Genomic DNA, 22,666 nt, shown 5'->3' with positions numbered 1-22,666 from the left:
TTTCTTCCATTTTTATTTGCCTATCCACATTGATTGATTGCAGGTGGTTCTTGTTCCCTTTTGGCATTGCATCAGAATGCAGGCTTTTTTTGGTGGTGAATGTATTTTATTTTTATTTTCAAAAACATGCTTGTTAAGCCAGGCCTCCTTTATACGATAAGGTAAATTTAAAACACCCCTTTGGTATGTAGTACCTCCTCTTTGAGTTCTGTTCACCTAGATTACTCCAGTCCTCCAATGAGACTTCTTGGAAGAAGGTACTAAGCTTCAAGTAGGTGAGCATTTTACTTGCAAAAAGGATCCAGTTTTATTTACCTTATTTCCACCAAAGATCAAATCACCTTTTCTTCAATATTTATTTGAATATCTTTAGTCATTTTTATTTTGATTTCAGTGGCTGATATGCATTATTCATAAACTCAGTCATTAAGATATTTAAAACTCTAAATTTGGCAAAAGCAGAATAGCTGTGCTTAGGGAAGGCAATTAGGTTATCTTTCTACAATTAAACATGTTCAGTTTCTCTGAGAAAACTAGAACAAAATTTGCTCGCCAAGATTTAGACCCCTTGAAAACAGTGGCTACAGTGAATATATTTTCCTTTTTTTTCAGCAAGTACAGGAAGGACAGACCTATTACTGGAAACTCCTGTAGAGTAGCGATTTCATACAATAGTTATGATAGGTCTGTCTCTACCCGCCTCCCTCTCCCCCCAACATACATTCATTTCATTTCTTTCCAACCTTCACTTCCAAGGGAAAACATAGTCTTGGCCCCGGGGGTGTGGGGTGGGAAATCACCTTGAAAGTGCATATAAATTACATAATGCACTACTGAGAGAACTCTTTAAAGGAACAATAAATTGTGACTTATAGGTAACCAGTAGGAAACCAAATTAGAAACAAAATGGATTTAATATCTGTTTCATTCACATATTGCAAATTTTTACCTTGAATTACATGTGGAAATCTATTATATGTGCTTTTCGCATTACTCAGTAGGATTCTTAGTTTTTCTTCTTTCAGCCATTTGCTTGAGTTACTTTCCTCATATAAACTGCTTTATGTGTAAGATATTTAAAAACAAAGCATATATTTTTACTCTGATATAATTACATACAGAATATGAAGAGAAGTGAACAATTTTATTTGTAGAATCTAGGTTTCAGATCTAGATTTCAAAAGGAAGACCTGTGAGTAACTCTGAAAATAGTCACTTTTTGAAATATAGGATACAGTTTTTAAAATACGAAAATATAATTTAGTAGATCCTAAAATACTGTTTATCAGTGGCAAAAAGAAACAAATGATACTATGTTGCCTTTTTGAATTCCTAAGATAAAAAGGTAATTGCCTTAGTTTCCAATAAATGGAATTTTTCTTTTTCCAGGGGTTGAAGCAGAAGAATGGGGTAAATTTCTTCACACCAAAAATAAGGTAATCAGTCACACAAGAATATTATGAAGAAATAACATGCTGAAAAATTTTTTTTGTACAGATAGTTGATCATTTCTTATCATGTAGTATGTTAACTTGAAGCAACTGCTCCTTGTAAAATAAATATTATCTTGGTAACATGTCTAACCATAGCAGTTTATTTGGAAAACACATTAAGTTGAGTCTTACTGTAATTTGGAAATTAATTGTTGTGGGATCAAGCAGCTTTGAAAAGCTCATATAAAACTCCTTGGCTCAGCAAATACATGTGTATATTAGTATTTACTAATTCTCTTAAGCAGATCCATGGGCCTCCTTGAAATTTATTGACTCCTTGCTTAAGAACTGTTGATCTTACTATGAGTGTTGTGCTTTTTTGTTTCAATAATTTTCAGCTTTACACGGATTTTGATGAAATTCGGCAAGAAATTGAAAATGAAACAGAAAGGATTTCAGGAAATAATAAGGTAGGCATTTTTTAGAGCTAGAACATATAAACGTTGTAAATATATCATTCACAGTATTCTGTATGTAATGTATGATGGGCATTGTAAATTCATAGTCTTGGAATTTGAAATTAATGGAGATTTTCACAAAGACGTAAAAACTTAAATCCCTTTTGTTTCTTAGAGCTTTTATGTTCTGCCAGATATTTCATTTAGATGCTTATTCTTGATCTTGTGATGTACATACCACTTACATAATTTTTCTATTTAATACAGCTATAATAAATTACCTTTTCCTAACAGATTGATTGTACTCTAATTCAAGAGGCATTGTGTAGCTTCTGAGAGTTTGAAGAACCTTCTTCTTTTTTTTTTAATTTATTTTTATTTTTATTTTTTTAAAGATTTTATTTATTTATTTATGAGAAACAGAGAGAGGCAGACACACAGGCAGAGGGAGAAGCAGGCGCCATGCAGGGAGCCTGATGTGGGACTCCATCCGAGGACCCGGGGATCAGCCCTGGGCCGAAGGCAGATGCTCAACCGCTGAGCCACCCCGGCATCCCTCTTTTTTTTTTTTTTTTTTAAACATTTTATTTATTTAACCATGAGAGACATAGAGAGAGATCGGCAGAGGCACAGGCAGAGGGAGAAGCAGGCTCCATTCAGGGAGCCTGATGTGGTGGGACTCGATCCCGGGTCTCCAGGATCATGCCCTGGGCTGAAGGCGGTGCTAAACCGCTGAGCCACCCGGGCTGGCCCAAGAACTTTCTTTCTTACCTAATAATAAGGATAGAGGCTTTTTTTCAGTGAAAATGAAAACCAGTGTTAGCAGCTTAATTATTTTCCTGTTTTCTAACATTGTGAGAATTTAAAGTAAATTTGGTGTCTAACATGCCATTAACCTGACACAGGCACTGTCACTGCTTCCTATAAATGCTTCTGTTTTCTCTTTTTTTATTCTTGCTACCATTCTCTGTTCCCTCCCCCCCCCCTTTTTAAAAATCTCCATTCTTGTATTATCCAGAGGCTCTTTATTTTTTATTTTTTTAATGATTTAATTTATTCATGAGAGACGGGGGTGCTGGAGGGGCGGACACTGACACAGGCAGAGGGAGAAGCAGGCTCCATTCCATGCAGGGAGCCTGATGGACTGAATGGTTTCCAGGACCATACCCTGGGCTGAAGGCAGCACTAAACCACTGAGCCACTGGGGCTACCCTCCAGAGGCCCTTTAATCCCACAAGTGGGCCATAACCCAGAATATTCAAGTATTCATTGAGCCCTTTAATCTGCCAGATGCTGTGCTAGAGAGGTTGTCCTGACAGGCGTTTTTGGAGCCGTATCAATTCTTTATGCCTAGTAAGGAGATTATCTCTCTGACTGACTAAGCTTTGTTCGTTATTGAACTGGTAACTGAGTTGCTGCTGCTGCTACCATACTTTCCTGAATTTCTAACAATTGTGTTGTAAAAAGAAGAGGTAGAAAAAGTGGCAAGAAACTAGATTAGCTTCTCCTTGGTCCTGTAACTGTTTTCAGGGATAATTTTGACTTTGGGGGTATTATTAATCATAATACCAATCTGAATTCTCCTGCATCCCTATGGATTTACTGAATTTAGGAATTGGTGGTAATTTCACATAGGGCTAGAATTGAGTGGATGTGACTAGTGTTTCAGAAAGTTTTAGTTACATTAAACTGAATGTCATGAAAGATAGTCTGTATACCAACAAGATGTTTAATTTATGGTGGGGATGTGATATACTTACCTAGCAGGTTTTCTTACCCACAGTGTCCAAAGGATGAGAAGTCCCCTACCCCCAAATCTGTGAAAAGTCTCTTCTTTCCTAAGTCATATTTGTAATGAAGTAAATACTTTGATCTTATGTAAGTAATTTTATATGTACAAATATCTAAATGATTTCATATGCCTAACATAAGACCCTGAAGGATTTAAAATATCTGTGAGATTGGAATTATAGAAGCAGTTGAGCAAAGCTTTGTATTAAACATGATAAGGGAATGCCTAAGAAGCACACAACCTAGGTAGGTATGCTGAATATCAGCATATGACTTTGAACACTGGTGTATTTGAGGTAGAAAAGTAGTTTTGGAGTAACCCAATATATCTCAAAGTAAAGGATGTTCCAAAAAAGCTTTCTGGGAAGTTAGAATTTTCAATGGATTAATGAAAGAAGATAGAAAGTAGGTAAGAGAAAAGGACATTTAAGGGCATGTGCAAAGACAAGTTATGCATATTTTCTGTGTGCCCTTTAACTTGTAGCTGGCTCAGCTTCAAAATTTTTAGAGGGCTAGTGGTGAAGAGAAGGCAGTCTGTATAATAAATAATCTCAGTCCAGGGGAGAGAAAATAGAGGTTATCTCTCATTATCCGGATTCTTACTACTTGAATTCAGGGATCTGAAGATTTAGGTAAATTTTCTGAAGAATCTCTTAAAATACACACTCTTGCTACTTGATAGTCAAAGATTAGGAACCAAGTTGAAATGGATAACTTGTTTGCCCATGCCTCACTGTCTACTCAACCTCATAAATTTGGATAGTGATACAGTTTTCTTTAGTTCAGCACTAAGTCTATTAAACATATTTAAGAAGTTGTATCTGTTCAGAATCAAGAGACAAGAATGTAAAATAATGCAGGGGAAATAAATTTTTGTATATCGATGTTACAGAATTGGATAAGATTATCACCTGCTATATGGCTGGCTGCCTTACTTGATGTGTTTCCTCAGGTTTTGATTAAGTGTTCATAGTTTAATTCATACTTAAAAGCATCTAATGTCTATCTGCTTGAAGTGAGGTATACTTTAGCAATTTATATTTCACTGAAATTTTAATGTGATTTTAATATATTTTAAAACTTATTTTTAGGGAGTAAGCCCTGAGCCAATTCATCTTAAGATTTTTTCACCCAATGTTGTCAATCTGACACTTGTGGATTTGCCAGGAATGACCAAGGTAAAGATTAGTTGTTACTCATTGTGGATTTGGTCATATTTGTTTTCAATTGTGGTCGTTTTTGCTTGACCTTATGAGAATAATCAGCTTCCCCCCCCCCCCCCCAGTTGATCTATTAGCAGCATTGAATATAGTCCAGCCCTCCCTTCTCATTGAAATATTTTCTTTACTTGGTTTCCAGGATACCATACTCTGCAGGTTTCTCTCCAGTCTTACTGGCCACTCCTTCTCTGTCTCTTTTGCTGGTTTCTTATCTTCCCAGTGTTTCCACAGTGAGTGCCCAGAGCTATTTTTAGACCTCTTGTCAGTTGGGTACACTACCCTCCCCGCCACACCATTGATTTCATCCAAACTATGGCTTTAAATATATGAATGTCTGTATGCTGACAGCATTTAAACATCTCCAGACTTGTATATCCCAACTCTGTATTTGGCACGTACACTGAAGTGTCTAATAGGCAAACTTTATGTGTCTCATGCTAAATTTCTTACCTATTCCCTCAATCTTACTTAATACTTCTGTAGTCTCCACCACCTCAATAAATGGCAACTTTCTTCTTTCTTAGGCCAAAAAGTTTGTAGTCATCCTTGACATGACACGTTTTATTCCACACCCTACTTTCTCAGAAGATCCTTTTGGTTTTCTTTTCTTTTTTTTCTTAATATTTTTATTTATTTTTTCATGATAGACATAGAGAGAGAGGCAGAGACATAGGCAAAGGGAGAAGCAGGCTCCGTGCAGGGAGCCCAATGTGGGACTCAATCCCCAGACTCCAGGATCACACCCTGGGCGAAAGGAAGGCGCTGAACCACTGAGCCACCCAGGGATCCCCTCCTTTTGGTTTTCCTTACATTTAAAATCTATCCAGAACTCCATTTTATCTTACAAATTTGTAGCTGCCGTCCTGATCTAGCCACTATCCTATCAGCTGGATTACTACAATAGCCCTCCTAATAGGTCTTCCTCATAATTTTATTCTTAAGCAGCCAGAATGATGCTATTAAGGTGGAAATTAGATTATGTCATTCCTTGGCTCAAAATCTCCAGTGGGTTTTCTTTTTTTTTTTTAAATTTTTATTTATTTATGATAGTCACAGAGAGAGAGAGAGAGAGGCAGAGACACAGGCAGAGGGAGAAGCAGGCTCCATGCACCGGGAGCCTGACGTGGGATTCGATCCCGGGTCTCCAGGATCGCGCCCTGGGCCAAAGGCAGGCGCTAAACCACTGCGCCACCCAGGGATCCCTCCAGTGGGTTTTCATTTCATTCACAATAAAAGCTTAAGTTCTTAAAAGTGATTTAAAATATCCCTGTTATTCTAACTCTTTCTGTTCGAGTTTTCTGCCCTTACTATTCATTGTGCTGGAATATTCTTCCCTCAGATATCTGCATGTACTTCTCCCTTATCTCCTTTAGTTTCTGCTCATTCTCTTAAATGTCATTATCTGAGTGACTTTTTCCCTCATTTCTCTTTTTAAAAGCATAATCCTAAAGTAATTATTTAAAAGTATAACCTTATCTGATCACTCCCTAGCTCCTTGTTCTGCTTAATGTTTTCCATAGCTCTGCCACCACCTAGATACTATATATATGTATTTGCTTATTAGCTACTTCTCATCACTAAAATATAAACTTAATGAAGACAGGAATCTTGGTCTTTTTTTTTTTAAATCACTACTGTGACATCTGATGTATAACAGTGCCTGAATTATAGTAGGTTGCCAATAAATACTTGCTAATTGAATGAACGAATGGATTTGCTTCTGGGCATTGACCAATCCTTTACACGTAAACTTTTGATATTTGCAAGAAATATGTTTTGAGACTTTAATACTACCAAATTCATATATAATGCTAGTACTATATACGTTCTTCATTTTAACTATCTGTGAATGGAGTAATACCTATATTCTGTAGATTAAATTGGCGGGGGGGAAGCTGAGTTGATTTTTATTATTAGTTCCTTGCTCATCTGTTCGGTTCAGGTGCCTGTAGGTGATCAACCTAAGGATATCGAGCTTCAGATCAGAGAGCTCATTCTTCGGTTCATCAGTAATCCAAATTCCATCATCCTTGCTGTCACTGCTGCTAATACAGATATGGCAACATCAGAGGCACTTAAGATTTCAAGAGAGGTAGATCCAGATGGTAAGGACAGATATTAATATTTAATGAGATCCTTGATTAACAGTGGTAAATCTACCCTCAAGAAAGGAGTATTAATTTTTAAAAGTAATTTCTCTAGCTATAAATAAAGATTTAAAAAATAATGCGTTCCTATTTTGCTTATAATTACAAATAGAAATTCTGATGGAAATTAAACTTTAATGGGTTAGTTGCTATATAGACAAGGCAAAAGCACTTGACATAATATCCATATTTGTAATGGTTGCCTAATGATTTTAAAATTATAAGATGGTTTTGTAAAGAGGACTTGTTTTGTATAAATAAAAGATTTAGATTTTTAAATGGTTGACTTCTAAGAATTATTAACTCTCATAATCATTGTAGATGATTGTGTTACCTACATTCTGCAGAGGTAGAAAACATTTAGACAGGGCAGAGGAAATTCTTAGAAATAAAGGTAAAATCCTTTTAAGAACCATTTATAACTCTAAGGATTATGTTTGTAAGTCCTATTTTAGTTCATACTGTGGGTCAGTGTATGATATTTGACTAATGCTGTGGTGTGCATTTCTTTATATAAAATGGCAGCTTGCAGGGATTAGTTATTATTGCTGCTAATAAATGTAGCTTTGCTTCATACAGGAGCACCCAGGTACCCCTATAATTAGTTTTTAAAAAGTATTTGTAAGCAAAGGTCAGAAAAGCATTACTAAAATGACAGAGATAATGTTAAGGAGGGATTAATAGATGAGGATTTTTCCTTATTAATACCTAATAGCCTTATTTAATGGATCATTTTCTTCTTTTGTTTTTTGTTTTTTGCATTTACCAGGTCGCAGAACCTTAGCTGTAATCACTAAACTTGACCTCATGGATGCGGGTACTGATGCCATGGATGTATTGATGGGAAGGGTTATACCAGTCAAACTTGGAATAATTGGAGTAGTTAACAGGTTAGCAATCAAGAATGGGATAAGAATTGCAGCATTCCCATTTCAAAGGAAATCTGAATTTTATTTTTATTTTTTTAAAAGAGTTTATTTATTTATTTGACACAGAGAAAGAGCACAAGCAGGGGGAGTGGCAGGCAGAGGAAGAGAGAGAAGCAGGCTTTCCATTGAACAGGGACCCTGGGATCATGACCTGAACTGAAGGCAGATGCTTAACCGACTGAGTCACCCAGGCGCCCGCAAATCTGAATTTTAAAAAGCAGTTTAAAATGTGATATTATCCCTCTTTTTCCCTTTTATATAATCTTGGTATTGCTAGGAATTTATTACTCTGAAGAGAGGAGAGAGATTCACGAAAGCCTCCTATGGGTATTTGTAATGGAAAGTGTTTTTAAAGTAAGCAGTCCATAAAATGGAAGAAAATTTAATAGCCAGGCTTGAAAAATTTCTGCCTATTATGTTATATATGAGGAGTGCACTGGAAGAGAAAAAAAAAAGTATTATTTAGTTTGTACACATTCGAGACAGAGTCTGTAATAAGGTGGTAGGATTTTAATAAACTGGTTTAACACCTCTCGTATTAGTGATCCTTTTTAATTACCAGGATGACTTGGAGAAATTTTATTAAAGGTATCCTAATCATAAATAGCTGGTATTAAAAATTATAGAAAAGAAACTCCTGTTGAGTGTCTAATTATATTTTAGATCCTCTTCTGTTAGCAGTTTCCAAATGGTAGCTCTTTGAATCCTTATAACATCTTTGTGAGGGTAGGGGATGATGTTTATTTTATAATCAGAAGACTCAAGCTATACATCCACCAAACGCACATGTGAAAGATTTCAAATGAAGATCTTTAGTCCAAAGCCTTTATAAAGTAGGAAGCATTGAAATGAACATGAGATCTGGGTTCTACTCCTGCTTTGTCCATAAACTAGATATGTAATGTGGATTTAAATTTTTTAAAGATTTATTTATTTGTTTGAAAGAGGAAGAGGGAGACTGAGATCATGAGTCTGAGCCAAAGTCAGACAGACACTTAACCAACTGAGCTACCCAGATACCCCTTTAATGTGGATTTAAATGCCAGCTAACATCTTTAAATCTCAGGCCTTTTAAAATGAAACTGTTTTTACTAAAGTGATACCTAGGGTCCATTACAATTAAGTTGTCTGCTTTGTATGTCCTATCTTATCCATAGTTTGGCTTTTTTTTTTTTTTTTTTTAATCTGCCCCCTCCCATTTCATGGCGTAAGACTTGCATCTATAAATGACTGCTCTTGAAGTTAATTATTTTTGATAGAAATTAGATACCTGTATATGGATAAAATATACTACTGGTTATCATATTTATACTTTTTTTTCACTTGTCTACCCTGTTACTTCAGACTGCTGCTTTTGGCAGTAGTTAATGGTAACAGTGAGGCCTAAACTATTCAGGTATTACTTACAAGTCACAGGTTGAATCTCGGTGGAAGTACTTAACATGTGATCTTGTGTAGGTTAATGTCCCTGGGCATCAATTCCTGTGCTGTAAAATGGGATAATACCTACTGCAAGAATTACTGCAAAAATTAGATAACACAATCCATATCAGGCATTACAAGCAATGTCTGGTGCTACTACCATCATCATCTAAGGTATGTAGAGGACCACAATTGACTTTAGTTAAACAGTTTGTTATTTTTCACCCTTAGGAGCCAACTAGACATTAACAATAAGAAGAGTGTAACTGATTCAATCCGTGATGAATATGCTTTCCTTCAAAAGAAATACCCATCTCTGGCTAACAGAAATGGAACAAAGTATCTTGCTAGGACTTTAAACAGGTAACGTTTTTACTCTTGGAAAATATGGTCTTTTGGTTTGGCAATAGGTGTCTGTGAGCTCTCATTTTTAGTTCCTTTTCATAACATTTTTGTGTGTACAGTTTCATGTTTTGTTTCTTGTACAGTAGGTTCTTGTAATGTAGATAGATGTCTTTCTGTTCAGGTGACTGACATTAAATTATGTAGTCTAGGAGTGCTCAAGGGAATTTTAAAATGTCTTAATTATGAAGTTCTTGACAGTCTACTCTTTTGATAATAGAACTAAATAGCAGATGACTAATTTCCCCTTGGGGTTTCAGGAACTAAATTAAAATGTCTATTTTTTACATAACCAATTGTTATTTTCGGATGTCTTCTGTTCTTATCCATAAAAAGAATTTAAAGTATATACCTTGAATCCTTAATACCCACTGATGGTAGAGGGACTGGAAAAGCTTTCTAGATGATTTGTAAATGACTGAAATGAAAGTTGTTTTCTCTTACTTTTGTCGTATTCCTTAAATAAAGGCTCATGGACTTGGATCTTAATAAGTTGGGGTTGAAGGCAAATTTAAAAAGTGTTGACTAAGTTCTTTGTTCGTGTTCAACCCATCAAATTGTAGCGATTGCTAGAGAGCCAGATATAAATTGAAAAAATTATTTTTATATTAATTACAATTACCTCATAGAAAGTAAGCTACTCAGTATAATTCTATCTACATAATTTTGATTTCTGACTATTGTTTTACTGTGGATACTCAGCACAGTGAAAATGATTACTTAGTCTGAAAAATGTAAAAAGTGTGGGCTCAAGTATCATCGTGTCTTTTTTTCACACTAAGCATTTACTTCCAGCCTAATATTGCTTTATTTCCTGCCAAGACAAATTATTTGACAGCTTTTACCATTATTGGCACATTAAAAATTTGACCTGTTTGGGTCTTCAGAATACACAGCTTTACTGTAAGAATCCTTTCTTTCTGACCTTTGTTAGGTTACTGATGCATCACATCAGAGATTGCTTACCAGAGCTGAAAACCAGGATAAATGTTCTAGCTGCCCAGTATCAGTCTCTCCTCAATAGCTATGGTGAGCCGGTCGACGATAAAAGTGCTACTCTGCTCCAGCTTATCACCAAATTCGCCACAGAATATTGTAACACTATTGAAGGAACTGCAAAATATATTGAAACTTCAGAGCTGTAAGTAAAACATTTCTCTGTGGGTTTGCTTATCTGAATTGCTGGGTTACTTTTGCTTTTGTAACAGTGACTTTAACTCTGAGATTTTCTGATCATGATTTGTTATTTGCAGAATAGTGTTTTGCAGAAATAATAGGATGCTGTCTGACATATGTGTTAAAATGCTTTGTAAACTAGGTAAAGCACAGTAAATTTTTTTTTTTTAGACAAGACTTTGATAAGCATTTAAATATAATTGATAATTTAACTTTTTAAATATTTGTCTCTTTAATAGACACACTGATTTTTCATGGGGAAAAAAAAAGAAAATGCAGACAAAAAGAACAGAAGGACAAAATGACTTAATTCCACTATCCAGAAATAATCCCTGCTAATTTTGGCACGAACTTAGATGTTTTTCAATGCAATGATAAAATATTATAAATGCCTGTATTACACATCTTCAAAAATCAGATCAAAACACTATCATGCTGTTTTGGAATCATTCCTTTAAATCATTGTGTCACAAACAACTAATATTAATTGTACATTTCTATTACCAATCTTAAAATTTACATAGTATTTTGCTTTTTAGATACACCCTAATGTCTTGAACCAGTACCCTACTACTGATAGTTTCATTTAAATATAAACAGTGTTTTGATCGACTATTTTGGGGGCATGAATCTTAGTAAACCCTTAGGCTAAATTCTTAGGATGGAATTACTCTATCAAAGGGAGAACATCCTAAAAATCCCTTCCTGTTGCCATACTGTTAGTGGATTATATTGTTTTACTGTTAGCAATATGTAAGAATGTTCATTTATCTGAACTCTCACTTAAAAAAAAATTTTTAATTTTGAAATAATTATAGACTTCCAGGAAGTTGCGAATAAATATGCCTTCCTAGGTCCTGTTAATCTTTCACCCCATCTTCCCTAGTGTTGACATCTTGCATAACTGTAGTACAGAAACAAAATGAGAAAATGGACCAAGGGTACAGCCCACAGAGCTTATTCAGATTTTACCACTTGTGAAATTATACACACATTGGTATGTGTATTCTGTGTACTTTTGTGTGACACAGGTGGCCTGTTATGTGAGTTAATTCTGTAAAGACAGTATTTAACTAATTACTAATTAATTGGTGGTTAGTCATATTATAATATATATAATATTAATGTATAATATTAATATATATTATATATATAAACATATGGCATATGGAGGGGAAATACAGATTACTAAGATGAGCCTTTGAAGCACTTAGTGGGTAAGGTAGAATAAGATAACACAAGGCATGATTCAGTGGCAAACAGGTGTATAATCAAGTATTTTTATTTAAATACTTATTTAATATACTGCATATCTGGAAAAGTGCTTATATATGGGGAATTTTTTTTATATGGGGAATTTTATAAGTAGTTAATAAAGCAGATATCTGTGTAATCATTTAAGCCTTAAAACATTGAGGAGAGATCATTTACATTTCTCTGAGAGACTGGGTAAGTGCCATAGTTAAGAATGTGTTCAGGTTGGGCTCTGAATAGGATATAGGGAAGCAATAAGTAGAAGAGTGTTTTAGGCTTTGGGACAGCAAAGAATAATGCAAAAGGTGTATTTGGGGAATGGCATGTACGGTGGCAGGACATAGCAGGCGGTTAGGCAGCAAAGGCATCTGAGAACAAGATTGTGGAAAGTCAGATATCTTCAGAATTTAGAGAACTTCCTGCCATAGAAAATAAAACACTTTCAGTCAGAGGAGTACCCATTTTAGAAGGATAATTTTAATCATTATGGAAAATTATTTGGAGAAAGGATCGGTTGGAGGCAAATGGATAATTTAACCATTTTTAAGTGTGGTTTAATAGCATTTGGTTACAGTCACAATATTGTCTAAGCATCAGATGGTGTCTATTTCTAAAATTTTCATCACCCCAACAGAAACTCTGTATTTCTTTGTTCCCTCCTCCTCCAGTCTCTGGTAACCTCTAATTTACTTTCTGTCTCTATGAATTTGCTAATTCTAGATATTTTATATGAGGGGACTCATATAATCTTTGTCTTTTGTGTCTGGCTTATTTCACTTAACATAATGTAGGTTGGTACCTTCTGCTTAGACAACGGTAAGAAAGTAGTGGATAGTAGAGATTTAATTTGTTTAAAGCAGAAGAAAACTGTAGCCCATCGGCCAAGAAGGATTTTTACATTTTTAAATGGTTGAAAAATATTCAAAGAATATTTCATGACATGTTAAGATCCAAATTTTAGTGTGCATAAGTTTTACTGGAACACAGCTACGCTTATTTGTTTGTATTTTTGTCTATAGCTGCTTTTGTGCTCAGTAGTTGAATGGAGTTGTCGTGGCAGGGACCATATGGCCTGAAAAGCCTAAACTATTTACTATCTGGCCCTTTACATGAAAAGTTTGCCTATCTTTTCTCTAAATTGTGAATAAACAGAAATAAACAAGATATCATTTCTTGTCTTTTAAAAAGCTCATAGTCAAGGAAACTAAGGGCAGAGAAAAGATGTTTAATAGTTCTTAGTTACCTAATGTTTTTGGACAGACCATTATTCTGTATGTGTGTCTGTGTGCATGCAAACAAATACATACATGTGATGGATGCCTTTTGTGGAATGACTCTTCTTCATTAAAAGAAAAAAATTACAGAAACTGGTTCATAATGGAGTTGAGAACACATGGAAATGATCTAAAAGTAATTGCTTATCTGAGACTTTATCAGACAATAAGACCTTAAAAGCTTATAGAAAGGCTTCTAACTTGTAGCTTCTTTCCCTTTTAATAATAATAGAAACCATATACTTCGTTGCCTTTCAGATGCGGTGGTGCTAGGATATGTTATATTTTCCATGAGACTTTTGGGCGAACTTTAGAATCTGTTGACCCACTAGGTGGCCTTAACACCATTGACATTTTGACTGCCATTAGAAATGCTACTGTGAGTATGCTCAACTTTTAGAAATTTTTTAAAAAGTTAAGGATTTATTATAATTTTTAACCCATTAGCTATATCTTTAAAGGAATTGTATTTTTGCCCTCATACTTAATATCAGGAAGCACTTTTCATGAAAAATACCAAAAAACATGATTTATTTTAACTTAGGGAAGAATTAAAATTTAATATAGCTATAATAAGAGCTCAAAAAATTTTTTTAGGGTCCTCGTCCTGCTTTGTTTGTGCCTGAAGTTTCATTTGAGCTATTGGTCAAGCGGCAAATCAAACGTCTGGAAGAACCCAGCCTGCGTTGTGTGGAACTGGTTCATGAGGAAATGCAAAGGATTATTCAGCACTGTAGCAATTATAGTACACAGGTAACTGAGAAATGTAACGTGTCAGATTAAGTAGTAAAAGACGTGAAGTGGTGGTTTTGTGGATTGGGAGGAAGTATGTAAGATGGGCTAAAAATAAGTTAAAAATCTGCATTTTTCTGTATCTGAAAGTGATTTGAAGTGTAATGATATATGTTGCTTAAAATCTAATTCAGTATTTTGGTGATTATTTAATTTTCCTTTAAACAAAGTAGACCGTTAAATTTTTCTTTCTTCTATCATTTATAGGAATTGTTGCGGTTTCCTAAACTTCATGATGCCATAGTTGAAGTAGTGACTTGTCTTCTTCGTAAGCGGTTACCTGTTACAAATGAAATGGTGAGCTGCTATTTTCACAAATCATCATGGTAACCACTAAAGAAATTTTTTTGTATAGCAATAGGAGTACTTTAGAGTTTAAGCCATGTTTTCCAGTGTATTGGGAAGAAAAAGAAGTAAACTTCACTCTTATTTCAAAGGACACAAGTAATTCTGGCATGAAGTATAGTTTTCTTCATATTTTAATCACTGTTAGCCTACAGCTCTAGGTTTTCATAAGAATGGAGTTAAGTGTTGACGATTGTGATTAGCTTTGCTATACTATATAGCACCACTGATCTAATGGAAAATTAGTTTAATAATCAGGCCCGGTAAACTGAGCTTTTATATGGCAAACTATTTTAGCTCTAGTACATCAGGGTAATTTGGCCACTTGTAGTTTGCTTGTTTGATGATGCAACACTGTAATATCATGGTTGCTTGCTGCTCTTTTCTGGGTTACTGCTATCCTTAAAAATGCTGAAATTGGCAAAAATAGGGGATAAGCATTTGAAATCGCCTTATGTCTCTATTTGTTGGCTGGGTGTTTTGTTTCCCTTTCTGGTCATTAGAAGTGCATTTGGATCCTTGGCTCAGGATGGTGGCGAGTCCCCATGGAGGTTTACAAAGAGTACAAAACCATCCCTGGAAGTACAGAATGTGAGCGCTGCTGTTTGGCGGTTTCCCTAGCGAGTGGAACCCCCAGACTGAGAGGAGCAGGATATGGTTAGCCTGATCTCAGTGTCTACCCAGTGATAGCACAGAATCATTGGAATTTTATTTGAATAGATGCTTTTCACCTTGGTTCTTGATGTTTTAGTACTCATCTAATACCCAATTTGTTAAGGCAGACAGCTGAAGGAGTTAATCTCTCTGCAATGCTGGGGAAATTAATTTCAACTTTCCTTTTTGATTATTATCCTGTTTTGATTATTGTTATTAGGATTTCAGACCACATACAATATTTAAACTGTGTGTCTAAGGCTAATCAGTCATTATCTCAGGTGTTTCAATGTATCCTTTACTCAAAGTTAACAGCTTTTATATCTGATTATGAAATGTTTTCTTATTGAAACTGAACTGAAACTTTGAAATGGATTAGCAGGTCATCTGAGGTTTTATTATTTTTAAAAGATTTTATTTATTCATGAGAGATACAGAGAGGCAGAGACAGAGGCAGAGGGAGAAGCAGGGTCCCCCCTGAAGGGAGCCCGATGTGGGACTGGAACCCAGGACCCCAGGATCATGACCAGAGCCAAAGGCAGATGCTCAACCACTGAGCTGCCCAGGTGCCCCTGAACCTGAGTTTAGTAGCAAAATTATGTAAAGTCTTGGAACTTTAGGTTTGCATCAGGGAATTTTTTTTTCCTCTAGCAAAGTACTTCTAACTACCTTAAGGTCACTTCCTCCCCTCCCTCTAAAGGGGGAAATGCATTCTTAGATGCTGAGATGTAAATTATTCAAAAGATAGAGCAAATTATATGGCATAACATGTATCAGTTGGGAGTATAATTATTGACTATTAATTTAGGCATCAGTTTCCCATACTGTCTTTTTAAAAACTGTTTACTAAGTTTTGTTTCCTAAAGTAGTTAGGTCGCTGTATTTTTGTATACAGTCTAATTTTGTTTTTTTCTAGGTCCATAACTTAGTGGCGATTGAATTGGCTTATATCAACACAAAACATCCAGACTTTGCTGATGCATGTGGGCTAATGAACAATAATATAGAGGTAAATACCATTTGAATTGTCTCTTTAGAGAGAAAAAATCTGTTGTAAATCAGTTGTATCAAATTTACCAAGCATGGGATAACTATAAAACATACATAGGCTACGTCATTTATTGTCTGTCATATCCCAGGAAGTATGATAGCATTACACTGTTACATAAATTTAATTGTCAAAACCACCTGGAGGCATTTTTCTCATTTTCTGTTTACACAATTGTAATTCAGAGGGGACCTGGGATTCACTGATTTAGTGTTGAAGGACTGCCTGCCTGCTCCCTTTCAGTAACTGTTGTAGTTTATTCAGGTTGAAGAGTGCAAAACTAAGTGTGTTTAAAATAGTTTTCATTTGGCTCTGAAAGCTGGGAAGGAAACATTCCAAGAATCACCTAAATTAATTAATAGTAAATTTTCATCAGTGCTGGGGTGGTTGCATTTCATAGCTCTTTTTTTTCCCCATTTGAGTTGAATGTTGCAAGTTGTTTAAGATCTCACACAGAGCCAAGGCTAGTGGATAAAGCAATTTATCCAGATGCTGTTTTTTTCTTTCTTGGCTACTTTTATCCAAGAACAGTAAATTTTTCTGCTTACTCGTTAATCCAGTAAGACCTTAAGAGTCCTCTTCTTTATAAAATTTCCTTTTATGCATATGGATGGACAGAAAATTCTAAGCATGTAATTTGGAAACTGGAAGGGACCCTGGGTCATCGGCTTTAGTCTTGGTTAAACAGATGAGGAGTCTGAGGCCCACAGATGGTAACAGTATTTTTTTAGTGCTTATTTTGCTGGGCACTGTTGGAGGAAACAAGCACCTTCTCTTTGTAACAGGTATAGGGAACTATTTTATAGCTATTTAGCAGAGGTGACTCAGTGTCAGAAAAGAAAAATTCAAAATGGACACTTTAAAGCACTTGGAAAGGGCACTGGGTAACCATTATGTAAAAATTAGCATGTAGACACTTAGAATAAAGATTTAGTTCTTGTAACACTGAAACCTCCTTCAATGGAAAACTAATGTATGGGACTTTGTGATACTGACAAGGTCATTTATGATGATTTCAGCTAAGTTTTTTTTTTTTTTTTTTAACAAATGAGCATGTCCCTGTTTTTAATGATTCATGACAAAGAACATTATTTGGATATTCTTAGTAATCTTTACAACAGCCTTTTAAGGTTAGATAATGTTAACAGACTACAAAACTGAGGGCTTAGAAAGAGTTGGTAACCTGTCCAGTTAACAAAGTTAAATAAACCAGGACCATTGTCCAGGGCCAGCTGAGGTCATAACTGGTTGGTAATGGACTAGGATGAGAATTTCTGGGCTTTAGATTTTCCTGTTTTGCTTTGTGTCCTGTCCCTCTTCAATATGTACAATATGTAACAACCTTATTCTGAAGGTTGTTAAATCCCCATATTTTTCTTGTCTGCTCTATTTTTTTTTTTTTTTTATCACTGGATTCTCCCCATGAGAAAAATGAAAATCAACCAAGTATCTGTCAAAAGAAAATCTTAAGTATAAAAGAAGATCACAGTGGAAGCTTTGTTAACGTCTTTTTTGCAGGTTTGAGAGTGCTCATAAAATGGTTCCTCCTTAGGAGCAATTTTGACTTTATTTAACCTAAATGCTTTCCTAGGTCTTTGTCGCTCCCTGGGAAAGAGCTGTGAACACTTCCATCTTTCTGTTTTCACTCTTGCACCGGTCATGGTGCTTGACATACAGTAGGTGTTCACTACCTGTTGATTTGAACTTACCACTGTTTCTTAAGCTTTGTAACAGTTACCTGATATTAGCAAGTTAGAAGAGTGGGTGGTCATTCTGTTAAATTAGGTTTTTCTCTACTTTTATTCTGGGAGAGTTTAGAATAAAGGAAATGGAACATCTTGAAAGGATAACCTCTACCACAGTATTCAGGGTTTTGTGGGTGGGAATTGTGTGAATTTAACACAGGTGTGCAGGGTAGAGTGATTTTTAAAGGCTTACGTTTTCTGTCATTTGTGCGCTTAGAAGATTCCGCATGGTGTGCTGAAGGCTTATGCACACGTTTATGTGGGGACAGCTGAAACCATGGACGCCTAGTGGGAAAGGCAGAGATGTCGGCCCATTGCCCTCAATTGAGAATCCCTGGTACAGGGAGCCACTATAACTGACGTTATATTGTATCCTTCAGGTGTGTTGGGCAGAAAAAAAGATTGAGAAGCATTGGGTTAAATGATTTGTTTGTTTTAAAATAAAATTGTGGCATGAGTCCCAACAGTGAGAGGATATACTGTAAGTTATTCCACACTTTTCAATTCAGCTGAACATTTTTTAGTAGGCTTCCATCTCAGTGCTCTGATAAACACTTTGGTTTGGTTTGGTTGTGTTTTATAGGAACAAAGGAGAAACAGGCTAGCAAGAGAATTACCTTCAGCTGTATCACGAGACAAGGTAAAAAAACAGTATTTTAAAAGTATATTCCCAATGTGCAAAGGATTGATTGGTAAGCCTTAATACTACTCAGTTCTAGGAATAGTCTTTTCTTCGTCTCCCTTTACTATTTCATTGGAACTGTTTCATTGTTTGAGTGAAGATATGCAAGTTTATTTAAAAATAGGTTGAAGTAAAAGATAATGGTATCTTGAAAACATTAGAAAAAATGCTTAAAGGTGAATTTTAAATACCAAGCTTTTATTTATTTTTAAAAAAGATTTATTTTAGAAGAGAGTGACAGTGCACACAAGAGAGGGGGAGCGGGATCAAGGGAGAATGAGAGAGAGAATCTCAAGCAAACTCCAGGCTGAGAAGAGCCCAACACGCGGCTCCATCTCAAGACCCCCAGATCATGACCTGAACTGAAACTGGGAGTAGTCAGAGGCTTAACCAGCTGAGCCACCCAGGCACCCCAAAATATTGAGCTTTTAAAACAAAGCTTATGGTGACTTTATCAACTTTGTAAAATTAGTTGAAATGACTTTACTATAACAAGGCATTTTGGAGAGAAGATAATGTGCACATAATAGGTTTTGGTTTTCTGTAACAGTTGCATAGATTAAAATGTGTGTATACAAATGTGTTATCTTGAATTCTTTACCAGAAAAGATCTTACCAGATTCCAAAAATAAAAATGAAGTTTTTGAATTTGGATTTTTCTTAGATATTCATCTGAAGGTTTTTTAACGAAGGTGACAATAATATAAGAAATACGAATAAGCCATAATTTTCTATCCCATAATTACTTTTATTTCTCATGTTACTTTACTATTTTGATACAGAGAGGAAAAATTTACATTTATAGAACGTTTCTGAATGCACTTTTGGCATCCTTGATTTTCTTTCCCTGCATTTTTTGCCTTTAGTCTTATAAAGTTCCAAGTGCTTTGGCACCTGCCTCCCAGGAGCCCTCCCCTGCTGCTTCTGCTGAGGCTGATGGCAAGGTCTGTTCTGATTCTTAATCTAAGCCTGCATGCCTAGTTGTTTGGTGCAACATAATCATCTGGAGACACCACACTGTACAGTAATAGCAGAACATTAATGTGGGATGTTGTGCTAAGGTTAGATCATTTCATTCTAATAGGAATCTTAAATTCTATAATAGCGTATACTTTATAAATTATTGTTGACATGCCTTTGCTTGTAATAAAGATGCACACAAAAATAATTTAAAGAGGAAATTATCCTGCACTTTTGAAATTCAGGCTATTGGTATTTAAATTTTGCTTGTTAAACTGCATGTTTTAACATATCTTTTAACAGTTAATTCAGGACAGCAGAAGAGAAACTAAAAATGTGAGTCTCTTGCTTCAGAATGGAAATGTACCTTTGGTTCTCATTGAAACACTGTCTTCAAAACCATTGGAGAAGCTGTTTGTACCATAGCATCTGCCCCTTGTCTGTGTTCCATTTTTTGTTTCTCTTACCTAACTAACCCTTCTAAGATGGCATTAGTTCTAGTTTTAACATTTCCTTAAATAACTACAGGCTTTCTCCTAGTTTTGATTTTAATATTGTGGTAGGGAATTGAGATTCCAGAGATGAAAGTTAATACTTTTGAACATTTCCTCTTTAAAGGCTCTGAGCTCTGTCCAGTACTAATGGATAACCCTCTCCTGCTTTCTTGTGCTTCCATGCGGTTTGCCTTGTCACCCTAAACACGTAGCTTAACATGTGCCTTGGCAGCTTAAGCAAATTCAAAACAGGGACTGCGAGCGCTTGAGACTGTCAATTTTTGATCATCTTTTTTTGGGGAAAATGAAATCATCAATGACTCATTCAGACCCATCCTTATTTCTGGTTTTTCTGCCTTTGGCTCCTTTCCTCACTTAATTGTCCAGATGTAAGGTTCTGAACCTCAAAAGTTTATAAAGGTCTTACCTTCTCTCAGCCCACTGTGCTGAGGATTTATTGCTTTAAGTTTTATTTCACTCCTAGCATTAATCATTCACTGGTGTTTAAAGATACAGTTACTCATTTTAACATTAGTGTATAAATATACTGCCTGTATTGAGCTATGGCATATCTTAACTAGCATATTTGAGGCAATCTGGGCCAGTATTTTGATTCAGAATGATACCCCAAACTGACTTTTGGAAAAATTAAACAGTGATATTACCCCCAAAAGGCTAGTTAACCATTCATCACCCTGTAATTGACCCCCAGTTCTTTTTGTTTTGAAAGCTGATTTTTTTTTTAACAATTGCCATAACACTGTAATATCTTTTTAAGGAGCATCTAAAACTATTCTTTTTTTTTTTTTTTTTTTTTAATTTTTATTTATTTATGATAGTCAGAGAGAGAGAGAGAGAGGCAGAGACACAGGCAGAGGGAGAAGCAGGCTCCATGCACCGGGAGCCCGATGTGGGATTTGATCCCAGGTCTCCAGGATCGCGCCCTGGGCCAAAGACAGGCACCAAACCGCTGCGCCACCCAGGGATCCCTAAAACTATTCTTAAATGTTGATGAGTTACTGTTTTTTCCATTATCCTAAACATTCTTTCTTGTATAAACTAACAGCTATCCTAGAAAAGAAGGTGCAAAAGTACTTGTGATTACTAGATTTCTTTCCACATTTTAGGCAGCTTCAAAGTCACTGTCAGCCTAAGAATTGTGAGTGTATTCTTGTTTTATTAGTTTTATTCTATGGTATTTTGTTGACCAGTAAAGATGTAAGCTAACTTATAAAACTCTGGAGAGATCATACATAGTTCAATAATGTGTGAGATTACTTTGAAAAAATTAGGCTAAATGGCAGCTGTTTTTCCTTGTGCTTTTAATAAGTACTCTTGTTTTTAAGGGCAGTTTATGCTTTTCCCACAATCTGCTGTTAGAGGGGTTGGAGAAGAGGAAGAATATTAAAGTTAGCAAACGATAAAGAAAAACTAAATCTGTTGGCTGAGGCTTGCAAAGAAATGACAACAAAACCTCTTGTTTATGATAGCTCAGGGTTCCAGTTATAGATGCCACCTACCATCTTTTTCTGACTCTGTTATCTGTCTGAATAGAGGAAATTCCAGAGGGGTACTGGATGTGTGTTCTCCTTGACTGCTGTCAAAGAAAATGAACTTTAGGTAATGTCAGATATGATACAGCGGGAATAGGTTTTGGAATGTGTTTTTTTCAGGTCGCGGCTGGTGGTGGTGGGGTTGGAGATGGTGGTCAAGAACCAACAACAGGCAACTGGAGAGGAATGCTGAAAACTTCCAAAGCTGAAGAGTTACTAGCTGAGGAAAAATCAAAACCAATTCCAATTATGCCAGCGAGTCCACAAAAAGGCCACGCTGTAAATCTGCTGGATGTGGTAAGCCATGCAAATGGGTGAACACTGCTAAGATAACCAGATTGCTAGGAAAACACTTCAAAAGACAAAAGGAACTGAAAGTCACAAAAACTTCTGGAACTTTTAAATGTTGCTGATTCAAAATGGCACAAAAGTAAAAATTTTTTCTTCCCCTCACTCTGTTTAGCCAGTGCCCGTTGCACGAAAACTATCTGCCCGTGAACAGCGAGATTGTGAGGTCATTGAACGACTCATCAAATCGTATTTTCTTATCGTCAGAAAGAACATTCAGGACAGGTTAGTACTATAGTATGAAATCAGATTAATATTGCTTGATGATTCCATTATATGTTTTGAAAATACGTGTTTTAAAACTTAGGCTTTTATTCTAAATTAATGGATCATCTGTTGTGTTTTGTTTTGCAGTGTGCCAAAGGCAGTAATGCATTTTTTGGTTAATCATGTGAAAGATACTCTTCAGAGTGAGTTAGTAGGACAGCTGTATAAGTCATCCTTATTGGATGATCTTCTGACTGAATCTGAGGACATGGCACAGCGCAGGAAGGAAGCAGCTGACATGCTAAAGGTACTGTAAAGGGTTTTGAATTGTC

At 35.7% G+C, this 22,666-nt stretch overlaps 1 protein-coding gene across 11 annotated transcripts in view; it reads left to right on the top strand.

The window, feature by feature from the left end:
• The window catches only part of DNM1L (dynamin 1 like), a 51,087-nt gene that overhangs the window by 26,398 nt on the left and 2,023 nt on the right, over positions 1-22,666 (top strand). For 5 of the 11 annotated variants that reach the window (XM_077870501.1, XM_077870499.1, XM_077870509.1 and 2 more), the window contains 17 exons: positions 1,390-1,436; positions 1,832-1,903; positions 4,774-4,860; positions 6,845-7,007; positions 7,819-7,939; positions 9,632-9,763; positions 10,737-10,943; positions 13,765-13,885; positions 14,104-14,259; positions 14,506-14,595; positions 16,214-16,306; positions 18,674-18,730; positions 19,639-19,716; positions 20,036-20,068; positions 21,900-22,076; positions 22,243-22,352; positions 22,482-22,641. In XM_077870501.1, coding sequence (XP_077726627.1) covers positions 1,390-1,436; positions 1,832-1,903; positions 4,774-4,860; positions 6,845-7,007; positions 7,819-7,939; positions 9,632-9,763; positions 10,737-10,943; positions 13,765-13,885; positions 14,104-14,259; positions 14,506-14,595; positions 16,214-16,306; positions 18,674-18,730; positions 19,639-19,716; positions 20,036-20,068; positions 21,900-22,076; positions 22,243-22,352; positions 22,482-22,641 — 1,904 coding nt within the window. The remainder of the gene's footprint in view (positions 1-1,389; positions 1,437-1,831; positions 1,904-4,773; positions 4,861-6,844; positions 7,008-7,818; positions 7,940-9,631; positions 9,764-10,736; positions 10,944-13,764; positions 13,886-14,103; positions 14,260-14,505; positions 14,596-16,213; positions 16,307-18,673; positions 18,731-19,638; positions 19,717-20,035; positions 20,069-21,899; positions 22,077-22,242; positions 22,353-22,481; positions 22,642-22,666) is intronic. The other 6 variants (XM_077870505.1, XM_077870503.1, XM_077870502.1 and 3 more) reach the window with 3 other exon arrangements.

The sequence above is a fragment of the Canis aureus genome, chromosome 25, assembly GCF_053574225.1.
Source record: "Canis aureus isolate CA01 chromosome 25, VMU_Caureus_v.1.0, whole genome shotgun sequence".
In the NCBI taxonomy this organism is placed as follows: Eukaryota; Metazoa; Chordata; class Mammalia; order Carnivora; family Canidae; genus Canis; species Canis aureus.
Note: the sequence above shows the minus strand (reverse complement) of the source record. Positions and strands in the feature narration are given on the sequence as shown.